Here is a 13,831-nt window from a genome sequence, read left to right as displayed (position 1 = left end):
GCTGCTTTCTTACTGAGTGGAATCTTCCCTTAACATGGCCTCTACCAGCTCTTGGCTACTATCAGCAAAAACCTCTTGGCCACTGAAAATTTCAACTCTAGGTCAAGTCTTCCGTTCCCCCTGGATCACCAAGGTTGCTGCATCGCCCTCTATCGGCGGCCTAGAGTTTTGCCAGCCCTTGGGTCCAGAAGTTTCTTCCTCTTCCCTGCTCCCGGCTGGTCTGGAGTTTCAGTTTCTTTTCCCCGATATCAGGAGAGGGAGGGGCCGCTGGTAGGCTGAACCCGGGTGTTGAGCCAAGCCTACCCCTGGCTTTCCTCAGCGCTTCAGCCCGGAGGAAAGATTTCACCTGCGGGGCCCAGCGGTGAGGGTCTAAAGGTGTGTACGAAGGTTTGTGCAGGGCTGAGGGAGGGAGACCTTGGGAGGAGAGAATTCAGTGAAGCTTAGGGGAGACCATTTAGCGCGCAGAAACCATTGTGACGTGAAGGGAGAAAAGGAGTTTGGGGAGGAATCGACTTGAAAGTTGAAGAGGAAGGCCTTGTTTTCCAGAGGAGCCCTTCTTTCTCCAGGGCAAGCCCTTCCCATTTCCTCCTGCTCTGCAGCTGTGATGTGCTACCTTGCAAACAGGTCTGGAATCTCAAGAACTAATCTCCCCTCCCCCCTTGTCCGTGATCCTTCTCCCCGCTCTCCCCTCTACCTACTAGAAATTACCTACTGTAGTTTCAGGGGCTTGCACTAAGAAGAGCCTCTACCCCCCTCCTGCTCCCACGAAGGGGCTATCAGTGACCTTCCTGACATCCCGAGCCTTTGACCTACTTGAGAACAAGAAGTTGAACCCTGTGAACACTTTTTAGCCTGTGTACCTATGCACTGCAGTCTTAGGATTCTATTTGTTTTTACCTAACACTGATTTTTTTTTTTAATGTATTCATTTATTATTTTTGAGACTGATCTCACTGCACTGCTGAGGCTGGCTCAAACATCATCCTGCATGATCCTCATAAGTAGGTGGGACTTGCAAGCCTGTGCCTTCCCCAGCCCCCATCTCCATGATGGCTTCTGTTTAAGTGACCTTGGTGTCCTCACCTGCCTTAGGGCTTGTCACTCATTCTTCCTGCTTGGGTCTTTGCACTGAAGGTTATGTCAGTTCCTTGTTTCCTGCTCAGAGCTAGTTAACCAGAGTTAGCGATGGCTGAGGAGAGCCTTTGGTGTTCACATTCTTGCTAAGAAGTTTTCTCTGTCTGTTGACCCTGAGTATTCCCCATGTTAGGCTAACATAGGGACATTTGGACCTTGATGGATGGGTTCAACACCTGCCACTGTCTAAAACCGTCACTTTTTAGAGTTCACTTCACCTGCCTTTTTCTGAGTCTGCATCTGACGGCTGGAGATGCTTGTTGTCATGACAAAGTTTAATCATGGCCAAACATACATGATAATCGCGATTTATGTATTTACTTATTTTTCATGAAAATTTCAATGGAAATAAAGTTTATTTCTGGTATTAAAACGTGTAATATTTACTAACTATGAAATAAATATGCAAGCTTACACTCTACCTAGGAATAATAATTTAAAAATTAACTTTTACACTATACAAAAAGATAAATAATGCTATGGAATCAGTTTGATTTTGGGTTTTGGTTTTGGGAGATAGAGTTTCTCTGTGTAACAGCCCTAACTGTCTTGGAACTCGCTCTCTAGACCAGGCTGGCCTCAAACTCAGAGATCTGCACGCCTATGCCTCGGAATTACAGTTTTAGAAGATAGCTTTTCAGTTTTCAGAGTGAGGAGACTGTAGAATTCTAAGAGTGTGAGGAACTTGAAGGCTTTAACACAGGTCAGTTTTCCTTGGAATTGAGAGGAGGATGTTGCATCCATGGGAGCTGCAGAGCAAGGAATAGGAGATGGGCATGGAGGCTGCTGCTGTGAGAACGTGGCTGGTGCGGAAGGCTGGGGAGATCTCGAAGATAAAGAGTGAGCCCAGGAGAGATCTCTACTTAGTGTCTCTGGATTGTTGCTGTAAACAGAGAGAGAATCCAGAGAGAGGCACTGTGAGGAGTTGGAGAAAGTTTTATTACAGACAAGTACACATTCAAGAGAAAGTATGGGCTATGGTGGATGTCTACAATTCCAGCACTTGGGAGGTGTAAGCAGGAGGATCAGAAGTCAGCTCCAGGCCATCCTTAGTTATCCTGCCAGTTTGAGGCCTGGCCGGGGCTACTTGAGATCCTGTCTCAAAAATACAAATTAAGCCGGGCGTTGGTGGCGCATGCCTTTAATCCCAGCACTCGGGAGGCAGAGCCAGGCGGATCGCTGTGAGTTCGAGGCCAGCCTGGGCTACCAAGTGAGCTCCAGGAAAGGCGCAAAGCTACACAGAGAAACCCTGTCTCGAAAAACCAAAAAAAAAAAAAAAAAAAAAAAAAAAAAAAATACAAATTAAGCTGAGCATTGGTGCACATCTTTAATCCCAGGTCTTGGAAGGCAGAGTCAAGCCTGTCTGGTCTACAAAGCTAGTTCTAGGATAGCCAAGACTACACAAAGAAACCCTGTCTTGAAAAACAAAACAGACAAACAAAATACAAATGAAAAAAAAAATAGAAAGAAAAAGGAGGATGAGAGAAAGGATATGTGTACCGTGTATGTACCTTCAGAGGTCAGAAGAGGGTTTCAAATCCTGTGGAACATGAGTTATGGATAGTTGCGAGTCACTATATGAGTGCTATGGGTGCTGGGAACTGAACTTGGATCCTCTGGAAGAGCAAAAAGTGCTCTTAACTACTGAACCATCTCTCCAGACTCCTTATTGATCCCCCCCAACCCCCTCCGAGACAGGGTTTCTCTGTATAGCTTTGCACCTTTCCTGGAACTCACTCTGTGGCCTAAGCTTTTCTTTTTATTATATATTAATAAACAGTAGGTTGAACATCTGTTTTATGTTCATTAGCTTTTATTACATTTTAAAAATAATATATTTTGTTCTTTTTAAATTGTGTGCATTTATACAGTATGTCCAGATCATATGCTTCCACACCCCCTCTCTTTTTTTTTCTTTTTTCTTTTGCTCCTTTGGCTAAGATATTTTCGGCCTGTTTACCCTTTTAAAGAACTCTGTTTAATTGATCCTTTTTATTCTTTTTTTTTTTTTTTTTTTTTTTTTTTTTTTTTTGGTTTTTCGAGACAGGGTTTCTCTGTGTAGCTTTGCGCCTTTCCTGGAACTCACTCTGTAGCCCAGGCTGGCCTCGAACTCACAGAGATCCACCTGCCTCTGCCTCCCGAGTGCTGGAATTAAAGGCATGCATCCCCACCACCCAGCTTTGGTTTGTTTGTTTGTTTGGATGATGGAATCAGGAAAACATACTCTCAAACTTACCAGGGTGACTCGAAGATTGTTTTTTGTGGCCAAATTCTAGGAAGAAAAGAGAGGCCTTGCCCATTGCCAGTGTGTGTGTGTGTGCAGATTCCGGGTCTTCTGTTGTCAGACTGCACCTCTGCACAGTGCGGAGGCCTGTGCTTATTGTGTTTGCTGGGCTCCTCATTCTTTCTTCACGTCACCTCAGCGCTTCTCTTCACGTCACCTCACTCTTCTCTGCTGCCACGACATTCTGCATCTGGAGTATTTCTGTTCCATTCACCAAATTATTATTGGTTTGTTCTTTGTTTCAGATTCTGTCCATTCACAGCTGAAAATTAAGTGCTTTCTGCCGTCGTATCACCCACCTTGAAGGATACGAAGTGGCCGTGCTCTTTTAAGTTGCCTTTTCAGACTGATATACCGTCCTTTTATAATCTGCCTAGCCAGCCAGCAGTCCTTAAGAAAGGAGAGCCTCAGAAGTTAGGACAAGAAAAACCCGGGGAGCAGTATAATGGCTTCAGCAGTTCCAATGCGTGTACAGAAGGAGGCCATTTGCCCATCTGCCAAGAGCTTTTGAAAGAACCCCTGAGGTTAGGCTGTGGCCACAATGTATGCCAAGCCTGCATCCCCATGAACAGAAAGAATGCAGTGATCAACCCCAGAGGAGAAAGCAGCTGTCCTGTGTGTGGTACTAGATTCTCATTTGAAAATCTACAGGCCAGTCAGCATCTGGCAGACATAGTAGAGAGACTCAGGGAAGTCGAGTTGAACCCTGACTTTGAGAAAAAGAGAGATCTCTGTATACACCATGGAGAGAAACTACGTCTCTTCTGTAAGGAAGACAGGAAGGTCATTTGCTGGGTTTGTGAGCGTTCTCGGGAGCATCATGGTCACCACACCTTCCTCCAGGAGGAAGCAGTCAAGGAGTGTCAGGTAAGGCCATGAGGAATGCCCAGAAATGTCTTTTCTTCCCGTTTACATAACGGGTTGGCCCACAGTACACACAATCTCTTGACCAGGAGCAGAAGGTTTCTGGGTTACCTTTCCCTTGCGTGGCATGGGTGAGGGGATGATTTCAGCAATCCTCCCAGCAAGGCTGCTGCTGGGGAATACTGTGAACAGGTTGTGGGAAGATCATCAGTGTGAGGAAAAGATGGCACTTGCTGCATGGTCTATACTTACTCTAAGGAAGAAGGTGTGGGCTCCGGTGGGTGTGCAAACCATGGCTCTGCTCCTCTAGGGATAAAGAATGCATTCGCCTCAGATTATCTTCTGTAAACTGGTTTTTTCTGGGAACAGCCTGGTTTCTTTGTTAGTTCTCTGTCCAGGTGGAAAGCATGACAGATATGATTCCTTTCTCACAGGAGAATCTCCAAACAGCTCTCCAGAGGCTGAGGGAGGAGCAAAAGAAGGCGGAGAAATTGGAAGCTGACATCAAAGAAGACAGAATTTCTTGGAAGGCAGGAGATGCTGAGAGGAACCTTAGCCTTTGGTCCTAATTAGGCCCCTCACCTTGAGTCCAAAGCTATCTGATAAGTTCCTTTTTAGGGATGAGGGATGGGGAGCCGACTTGTAAATACACGTAAATATTTGGAACTGAACGCAAAGATAAACTGTATAATGTTAAAGGCTGGAAGAGTCTTTGCTCTTCTCTTTTCCTCTGAGGCTCTTACACTTCTGCTGGAAGACACCAGGCAAAGAAAATTTTCTCTAGGTTTCAAAACCAGGTGTGCTAATGTGGGGCGCTGTGAGTGCCCAAGATATTTGTCTGCAATCTACACCTTATTCCAGTCTTGTATTATTTTTGGAGGTTGCCTAGATAAAACAAGTAGGGGGTTGTTTGGTTTTTGTTTTTGTTTGGGTTTGCTTGTATTAAAGGGAAAATAGAAGACTAAAAATAACATTCCCCAGTCTGCTGTTCTATCCTACATCTGCCCTCGTTTGAAGTTCTACTATCTTTTTTTTTTTTTTTTAAAGAATTTATTCTTAATTTTATGTGTGTTGGTGTTTTGTCCACAAGTGTGGAGGTGACAGTGTCAGATCCCCTGGAACTGGAGTTACAGATAGTCATGAGCTGCCATGTGGGTGCTGAGAATTGAACCCGGGTCCTCTGGAAGAAGGGCCAATGCTCTTAACCACTGAGCCATCTCTCCACCTGAAGTTCTACTATCTTACACGGACATCTTATCTCAGCCTGACAGACTCATTACATATCTCTCTCTCCCCCTGTCCATTCCTGCAGTGCCAGATCCAGACTGAGAGACAAAGGATACTAACGGGTTTTGATGAGCTCAGAAGAATCCTGAATGAAGAGGAACAGAGAGAGCTAAAAAGACTTCAGGAAGAGGAGCAGCTGATACTTGCCAGCCTGGCAGAGGCGGAGGCTGAGCTAGCTCAGCAGAGCCAGTTGGTGGAGGAACTTATCTCAGATCTGGAGCACCGGTGCCAGTGGTCAACTACAGAGCTGCTACAGGTAGGAATGAGCCCCTTGCCTCAGAGTGCAGAGACATTGCCTCTTTCCTTCCTGTAGCTAATAACAATGTTGATTGGAAGTCGTGGAAAATACTATTCTTGCCTCCTTTCCAGTCTTTTTTTCTTTCTTTCTTTTTTTTTTTTTTAGACGGGGTTTCTCTGTGTGGCTTTGCGCCTTTCCTGGGACTCACTTGGTAGCCCAGGCTTGCCTCGAACTCACAGAGATCCACCTGGCTCTGCCTCCCGAGTTCTGGGATTAAAGGCGTGCGCCACCACCGCCCGGCTCTCTTTTCCAGTCTTAAGGGAAACCATTCCGTTTTTGCCATTAAGTGTATTAGCCAGTGGGTTTATATATTTTTGACAGGCTGAAGATGCTGCCTATTTCTAGTCCTGTATGCTCTCTTTCTTTTTGTTTTTACATCAACATATACAGAAATTTGTCAAATGCTTTTTTCCCCACCATCACTGAGATTGTGTGATTTTTTTTAATTCTTTATTCTATTAATATGGTAATGGTTATGATAAACAGTGCTGGTGGTGGCCCTGGTTACTAGCAGAAAAGTCAGGGGCACGGCCACGACTACCAGAGTTACAAAGAGCTTTATTAGAAAGAAGTAGGGGGTAGGGAGGAGAGCCAGGCCTGGAGAGAAAGAAACATGGCCGGAACAGAGCAGAGAGCAGGGAGCAGAGAGGGAACAGAGAGAACAGAGAGAGAGAGAGTGTGGGGGTCTGCGTCCAGCTTTTTAAGGCAGGTACATAGTCACCAGTGTCTACTGGTGATGTAAGATGCAAGACCCCAAGCTGCAAATGTGCGGGAGTGAGGGCAGGATCCTAACATATGGTCTATCACATTAACTGATATATTTATGTTGAACCAAGCCTCCATTTAGGGGATACATCCCATTTGGTCATGATTATAATGGCCATGAGTTTTTGTATTTGTTTTGGGATTTAAATTTTTTAATACATTTCTTTTTATTGTGTGTGTGTGTGTACGAGCACATGTATGCATGCATACGTGCCATAGCCCACATGTAGAGATCACAGGACAGCTTGAGGGAGTCTGGCCTCCCTTTCACCATATGGGTCCCAGGCACTGAACTCAGATCATGGGGTTTGGCAGCCCGCGCCTCTACCCACTGAGCCATCTTGACTGCCTTTTTTAAGTTTTGTCCCCAAGCTCTCTACTGCCAAGCTTTATCTCCCCAGCCCCATGACGCTTTTGTTTCTTCTTGTGATGCTTTAAAAAAAAATTTTTTTTTGTTTTGTTTTGTTTTTTGAGACAGGGTTTCTCTGTGTAGCTTTGCACCTGTCCTAGAACTCACTTGGTAGCCCAGGCTGGCCTCGAACTCACAGAGATCCACCTGGCTCTGCCCCCCGGGTGCTGGGATTAAAGACATGCACCACTACTGCCCGGCTAACAATTTTTTTTAAGATTTATTTATTTACTATATATACAGTGTTCTGTCTGCATGTTTGCCTACTTGCTAGAAGAGGGCACCAGATCTCATTATAGATGGCTGTGAGCCACCATGTGGTTGCTGGCAATTAAACTCAGAAGCTCTGGAGGAGCAGGGAATTGAACTCAGGACCTAGCAGTGATCAGTCACCACTCTTATCCTCTGAGCCATCTCTCTCCAGCCCTGTGATGCTTTAACAATTTTAGTATGACACAAAGCCATTTTACATTTTTTTAAAAAAGAATTTAAAAAATACTGGCGTTATTTATTCTTTTAAACTTTTAGTAAGTGAAGCCATGGTTGGCTTTCCTTGCATGAAGCTTGACTTCCAATCTAATCTTTTTTTGGGGGGGTGGGGGTTGAGGCAAGGTGTCTCTGTGTAGCTTTGGAGCCTGTCCTGGAACTTACTGTGTAGACCAGACTGGCCTTGAAGTCACAGAGATCTGCCTGGCTCTAGGATTAAAGGCATGTGCCACCACCACCCTAATCTTTTTTTTTTTTTTTTTGGTTTTTCGAGACAGGGTTTCTCTGTGTAGCTTTGCGCCTCTCCTGGAACTCACTTGGTAGCCCAGGCTGGCCTCGAACTCACAGGGATCCACTGCTCTGCTCCGAGTGCTGGGATTAAAGGCGTGCGCCACCACCACCCGGCTCACCTAATCTTTTTACATGTTTTCATTCTATACATTTTTTCTCTCTTCTTGAATTAGTATTGGTTGGTTCTGTACTTCTGAGAATTTGTTCATCTCCTCTAACTTATCTAATTTGTTTATAACACAACAAACTGGAGTGGGGGAGCCGTTGAGGAATTGAATTCAGGGCCTCAGGCTTGTTAGGTAAGAATTCTGCCTCCAAGCCACACCCCAACTCCTGTGGTTTATTTCAGTTTGTTTTTTTTTTTTTCATTTAACATACCAACTACAATTCCCCCTCCATCCCCTCTTCCCGCTCCCCATCCCCGCCCCCTCGCCCCATCCCCCATCCACTCCTCAGAGATGGTGTAAGGCTTCTCCTCTTCATGGCATATCAAGTTGAGGCAGGACCAAGCCCTTCCCCATGGGGAATGGGCTCCAAAAAGCCAGTTCCTGCACTAGGGATAAATCCTGGTCCCACTGCCAGGGGCCCCACGGATTCTTTTCTAATTTTTTTGTTTGTTTTGGTTATTTTGGGACAGGGTCTCACTATATATCCCAACTCCTTTCTCTGCCTCCTGAGTGAGATTAAAGGCATGTGCCACCATGATTCTTTTTTAATTTCTTCAAGGTCAGTAGCAATGTCTCATTTTTTTTTCTTCTTCCCCATTTGAAAATTGCACCTCTTCTTTATTTTCTTCCTGGCACGTGTAGCCTAAGGGTTGCCGGTTTTGTTGATATTTTGACATGACTTTTAAAAAAGGAGAAGGAAAGAAAGCATATGTTTAGCCAGTTTGGGTGGTGAATATCTGTAACCTCAGCAGTGAAGCAGGGGGTCAACAGTTCAACGCTGTCCTGGGCCACGTTTAGAGAAGCTATCTAGGAAAGAATAAAGATAAAATAGCTTACTCTTGATTCTTCCTCCTCCTTTGCTTTATCTCACTAACCCTGCTCTAATTCGCACACTTTGTGACTTGTGTTTTTGTTTCCTTTTCCCTAGGATATGAGCGGTGTCTTGAAATGGTGCGTATGGCTGACTCCAAGTGGTGCTTTTGTGTAGTAAAGATGGATTAGTAGTTGTCCCTATTAGGTTTTTTTTGTCAGTTTGACACAAGCTAGAGTCATTTGAGAAAGAGGAACCTCAATTGAGCAGATGAACCTATTAGATTGGCCCACAGGCAAAGCCTAGGAGTCATTTTCTTGATTAATGGTTGATGTGGGTTGTATTGTATGGTACTGGATTATATAAGAAAGCAGGCTGAGTGAGCCATGAGGATCAAGCAGCACCCCACCCCACCCCCACGGTCTCTGCTTCAGTTCCTGTCCCTGCCCTGACTCCCCCTCATGATGGACTGTGATCCGGACATGTAAGCTGAAATAAACCCTTTCCTCCCCAAGTTGTTTTTGGTCATGGTGTTTATCACAGCAATAGAAACCCAAACTAAAACAGGAGACACTACAAATATTTTTATGCCAGTGGGGAAAATCTCTCCCAGATCGAGGGCATTTGGATGCCGCATTACCTAGAACTGCTGGTCCTAGGTAAAGACTTGATCGTCTCATCCCCGTGGAGAATGAACTAGACTCAATGGTAGTGAATGTGGCAGTTTAAGCCAGAGTTAGGGCCACAAAGGGCATTAGAGATTTCAGAGTCATTTTCCTGTGACTTAACTTCACTATTTCACACTCCCTTCCTGCTGCCAGTCCCATATCTCCTGGTTCATAGGTGTTTTGTACACAGAAAGCCTGACCAATGCCTCAGAGAGGCCATGGGCACTGCTCATCATTCTTACTTTGTTCACTGAGAATAGACGATTACTGACTTTTAAAAACAGACACACACACCTTGGGATTTGTAATTCTTACCTAAGTTTCCAATAATGGATCTCTTGTTTGGCAAGCTTTACAAGCGCTTATGTTAAAGTATTATCCTTGAATCTGTAGTTGCCAACCTGACAGCATCGACTTCCTTTAAAAACACATAAAGTTAGAACCAGGCCCATTTGGGGGTTGGTTTTTGTTTTTGTTTTTGTTTTTGTTTTTGGGACAGGGTTCCATGCAGCCAAGGGAGCTCTTGAACTTGCTAAGTAGATGAGGTTGACCTCGAGCTGCTGAGCCTCTGCCTCCTGTGTGCTGGGATTGCAGGCAGGAGCCATCATGTCTGGCTGCCCACATACATTTTGAGCCCTAACTTTTCTTGTGTAAACTTTCCCCCACTACAGTCTGCTGTCTCTGATGTGGGCCACCACTGGAGTCCAGGCTTTGTTCTTCCCCTAAGCATCTGTTGTCTCTAATGTGGGGTACCGCCAGAATCCTGGCTTTGAACTACTCACACACGCACAGGCTTTCTGTGCAGAGCTGGGGGAAACAGGCAGGACCTGTGGCTTTGCCCTTAGTTTCCTTGAGAACTCATATATCTGCACCCTACCTTCAGTGAGGCAGCAAAAGCTTCCCTGTGCTTCTCACCCGAATTTGTATTATTTCCGTGAGATTTCAAGGGAGGTGGAAGTCACCTCGTATTTAGGTGAGGCAACTGTGATTTCACGAAGTATAGATATGCCCAGTGTCACACCTCAGGTAAGCAGGGACATTTCGCAGAGGCCTCCTATGTCTCTGTTCAGAGTCGGGGCTTTCCCTGAGGCTCCTTGGGTGTCCCACACCAGTGATGTGGGAGGGGATAGTTGGGTTACAGAGACAACAGTGAGGCAGAGATGGGAAAGGTTGAAATAGTTCTTCATCCCTAGGAGTCAGATCTGGACACTGAAGAAGCCAAAAGCAGTTTCTAAGAAGCTGAAGAAGATATTCCAAGCTCCTGATCTGAGAGACATGCTCTGCAAGTTCAGAAGTGAGTGGGGGGCACATTGGGGGTGTCCATAGAGGGCTCCTTTGTCATCGGGAGTAAGTTGAAAAGTAAAGGTGAAGAGAGGAGGGCGGTCAGGGAGGGGCACTCTGTGATGAAGAGGATGCAGTTGTATCTGAGGGAGCACTGTAACGGATCTGGTGGGTCCTCTCCTTTACCAGTTGCCTTTCTCACCTCTAGAGAGATATTACTTCTTCCAAAGTTTGCTTCTAATAAAGTCACCGAATCTTTTATTGTTTCAGAGCTAACAGCTGTCCGTGGCTACTGGGGTAAGAAGTTGCAGATCTTCAAATCACTGTGTTCTGATCACCTCTCTGAAGTCTTGGTTCAGTGAGGTCTCATCACCTTCGTCTCCTGTGTTACCACGTACACATACTGTGTTCCTCTAAGGCTTTGTGTGGTGGTACATGCCTATAATTCGAGCACTAGGGAAATGAGGCAGGAGAACTGCAGGTCTAAGGCTAACCTGGGCTACTTAGCAAGACCCTGCCCTAAAACAACAACTATATAACATGTTTGTGTTGTTTTACCATCTCCCACAATCAATTAATACTATTTCCCCCTAACCTTTCCAGTGTTCGGTTTTCACAACAGGCTACCACTGTATCTGTTGCCTGACCTTTTTCTTTCTCTTTTCCCTTGCAGCGGACTTCACATTTAATCCAGAAAACCTAAATTTGAATCTTATTCTTTCAGAAGATCACAGACAAGTGACATCTGTGCCCATTTGGCCATTTAAGTGTTATAATAATGGTGTCTTGGGCTCCAAATGTTTCTTCTCAGGAAAACATTACTGGGAAGTGGATGTGTCTAAGAAGAGTGCCTGGACTCTGGGAGTTTATGCTAGAAAACGTAAAAATTTAAAGTTTGATGTTAGACGAGGCAAAAATGAGCCAAATGTTTACCACAGATACAAACCTCAGAATGGCTACTGGGTTATAGGGTTACAGGATGGATCAAAGTATAGTATCTTTGAGGATTCTTCCAACTGTGACCCTACAGTTCTGACCCCCTTTGTGGCTGTCCCTCTCCATCGGGTTGGGGTTTTCCTTGACTGTGAAGAGGGCATAGTGTCCTTCTTTAATGTCACAAACCACGGGTCACCCATTTACACATTCTCTCAATGCTGCTTTTCCAAACCTGTGTATCCATACTTCAATCCTTGGGACTGCCCAGCCCCCATGACCCTGTGTCTTCTGAACTCCTGAGTCTTCTCATTCTCATCAATTTCTGGTATTACTTCTTGCCTTGAGGCTCCCCTTTATCTGGACATACCTGTGTCATTTGGACACCTTTCCCCTTGGTCTCCCTTCTTAAAAACTTAAGTAGTGCTTAGATGTGGTGAATCTGGCATCATTTTGGAGAGATGCTTACCCATTTACTCTTATTCATATCCTCAAAAGCAGCTAATCAAGCTGAAAGCCCACTGGATCAATCAGTATAACATCCAAGCCCACTGACTTCATATTTCCCTTTGTCTTGAAGAAATGAGATGACACCAGTTAGCCACTCATCTCTGTTACTTAAGATAATCCATAAGAACTGGCCTCCTGACCATCACAGTGAGTTTTTAAGAATACGTTGGCTTGCCTAGGATATCTCACGTTCAACAGGGAGTCAAGGAATAGAAAATATAAACAGTAATGTGTAGTCTAGAGTTAGGGTTGTCTGGTATACAAATTCAAATTCTGCCTCTTACAAAGTGTAATAAATTAAGAGATTTTTTAAAACTGGAAATTAAAATGCACCTAAGATCATTATATGAATCTAAATATCAGTAAATATACTCACTTGACTGTCTTGTACATAATAAACATATTTATGATTTCTGAACATTTTAAGCCACATGATTATTTTATGCAATAGCTTTGTGCCTTTCTGAGTAATTACTGAGATCTCAATTTGTAAGTTCTGAAATTCTGTTCTCAACTGTCCTGATTTAAGTTTTTCTTTCTTTCTTTCTTTTCTTTCTTTTCTTTCTTTCTTTTTTTTTTTTCTTTCTTTCTTTCTTTCTCTCTCTCTCTCTCTCTCTCTCTCTCTCTCTCTCTCTCTCTGTCTTTCTTTCTTTCTTTTTTTAAAGATTTATTTATTATGTATACAGTGTTCTGCCTGCATGTATGTCTGCAGGCCAGAAGAGTGCACCAGATCTCACTACAGATGGTTGTGAGCCACCACCATGTGTTTGCTGGGAATTGAACTCAAGACCTCTTGTAGAGCAGTCAGTGCTCTTAACTGCTGAGCCATCTCTCCAGCCCCAAAACAATTATTGAAGAGATATTTAAATAAAAGATCGGACAGCTCTGAAGTTAAGAATATTTATTTTTAACAAACAGAAACATTTACAAATAGTGAAAACAGAAAAAAAATCTGGGATTTTGCAATCTAGTTATTCCATTTCTTAAAACAAAGTAGAGTAGTGATTTTGAAGTAAAACAGTATATATTCTTTACTTTCTTAATGGAGTCTTACTCTGTATGAACTTGCCTTCAAATGCATAGCAATCCTCCTGCCATAACCCCCCAGGTGCAGGGATGGCACAGATGTGCTACCACACAAAGTTCTGATACACATCTTAATAATCATTTATTTTAGTAACAGTGATAAGGACCGTGCCCCCTCCCCCAAATGGAATAAGACACCATACTGGACTGCTGAGACAAGGCAAGTCCCTAGTAATACTCTGTTGTTTATGTTTTATTATACAGTGAAAGATAAATTTGCCAGTGTTGTCATTATTACTAAAAACCTGAATATCACAAAATTTAGTACTCGATAAGGACCAATATATTACAACACAAAAATTACCCTTAAGTGTGAAAAAAAAAAAGAAGCATACAATAGCCACGAGAAACCTAGAGTGATCAGGCCATGATAGTAGTTATCTAGGGACTAGGAATCAAGACTTGGTGAAAGCAATCCGTGTTCCCCATTTTCCTTGGCTTCACGGGACACTACAATACAGTGTATATCTTATGGTAATTAACAGAGTAAACACTGAGGTACTTCAGTGGATGCTCTATACTTACCGAGTTTCTTTTTATTAAAAAATTGTATTTGC

At 43.9% G+C, this 13,831-nt stretch overlaps 1 protein-coding gene across 1 annotated transcript; it reads left to right on the top strand.

The window, feature by feature from the left end:
• Positions 1–180: 180 nt before the first annotated feature.
• LOC114686901 (tripartite motif-containing protein 34A-like) lies at positions 181–12,614 on the top strand. The gene is given in 9 exon segments (XM_028861570.2): positions 181–375; positions 3,664–3,909; positions 3,912–4,285; positions 4,717–4,812; positions 5,595–5,825; positions 8,914–8,936; positions 10,658–10,758; positions 11,016–11,042; positions 11,419–12,614. Coding segments are annotated over 8 exon segments (1,461 nt in total). The 5' UTR covers positions 181–375; positions 3,664–3,863; the 3' UTR covers positions 11,982–12,614.
• Positions 12,615–13,831: the final 1,217 nt, after the last annotated feature.

Source organism: Peromyscus leucopus, chromosome 1 (assembly GCF_004664715.2).
Source record: "Peromyscus leucopus breed LL Stock chromosome 1, UCI_PerLeu_2.1, whole genome shotgun sequence".
Taxonomy (NCBI): domain Eukaryota; kingdom Metazoa; phylum Chordata; class Mammalia; order Rodentia; family Cricetidae; genus Peromyscus; species Peromyscus leucopus.
Note: the sequence above shows the minus strand (reverse complement) of the source record. Positions and strands in the feature narration are given on the sequence as shown.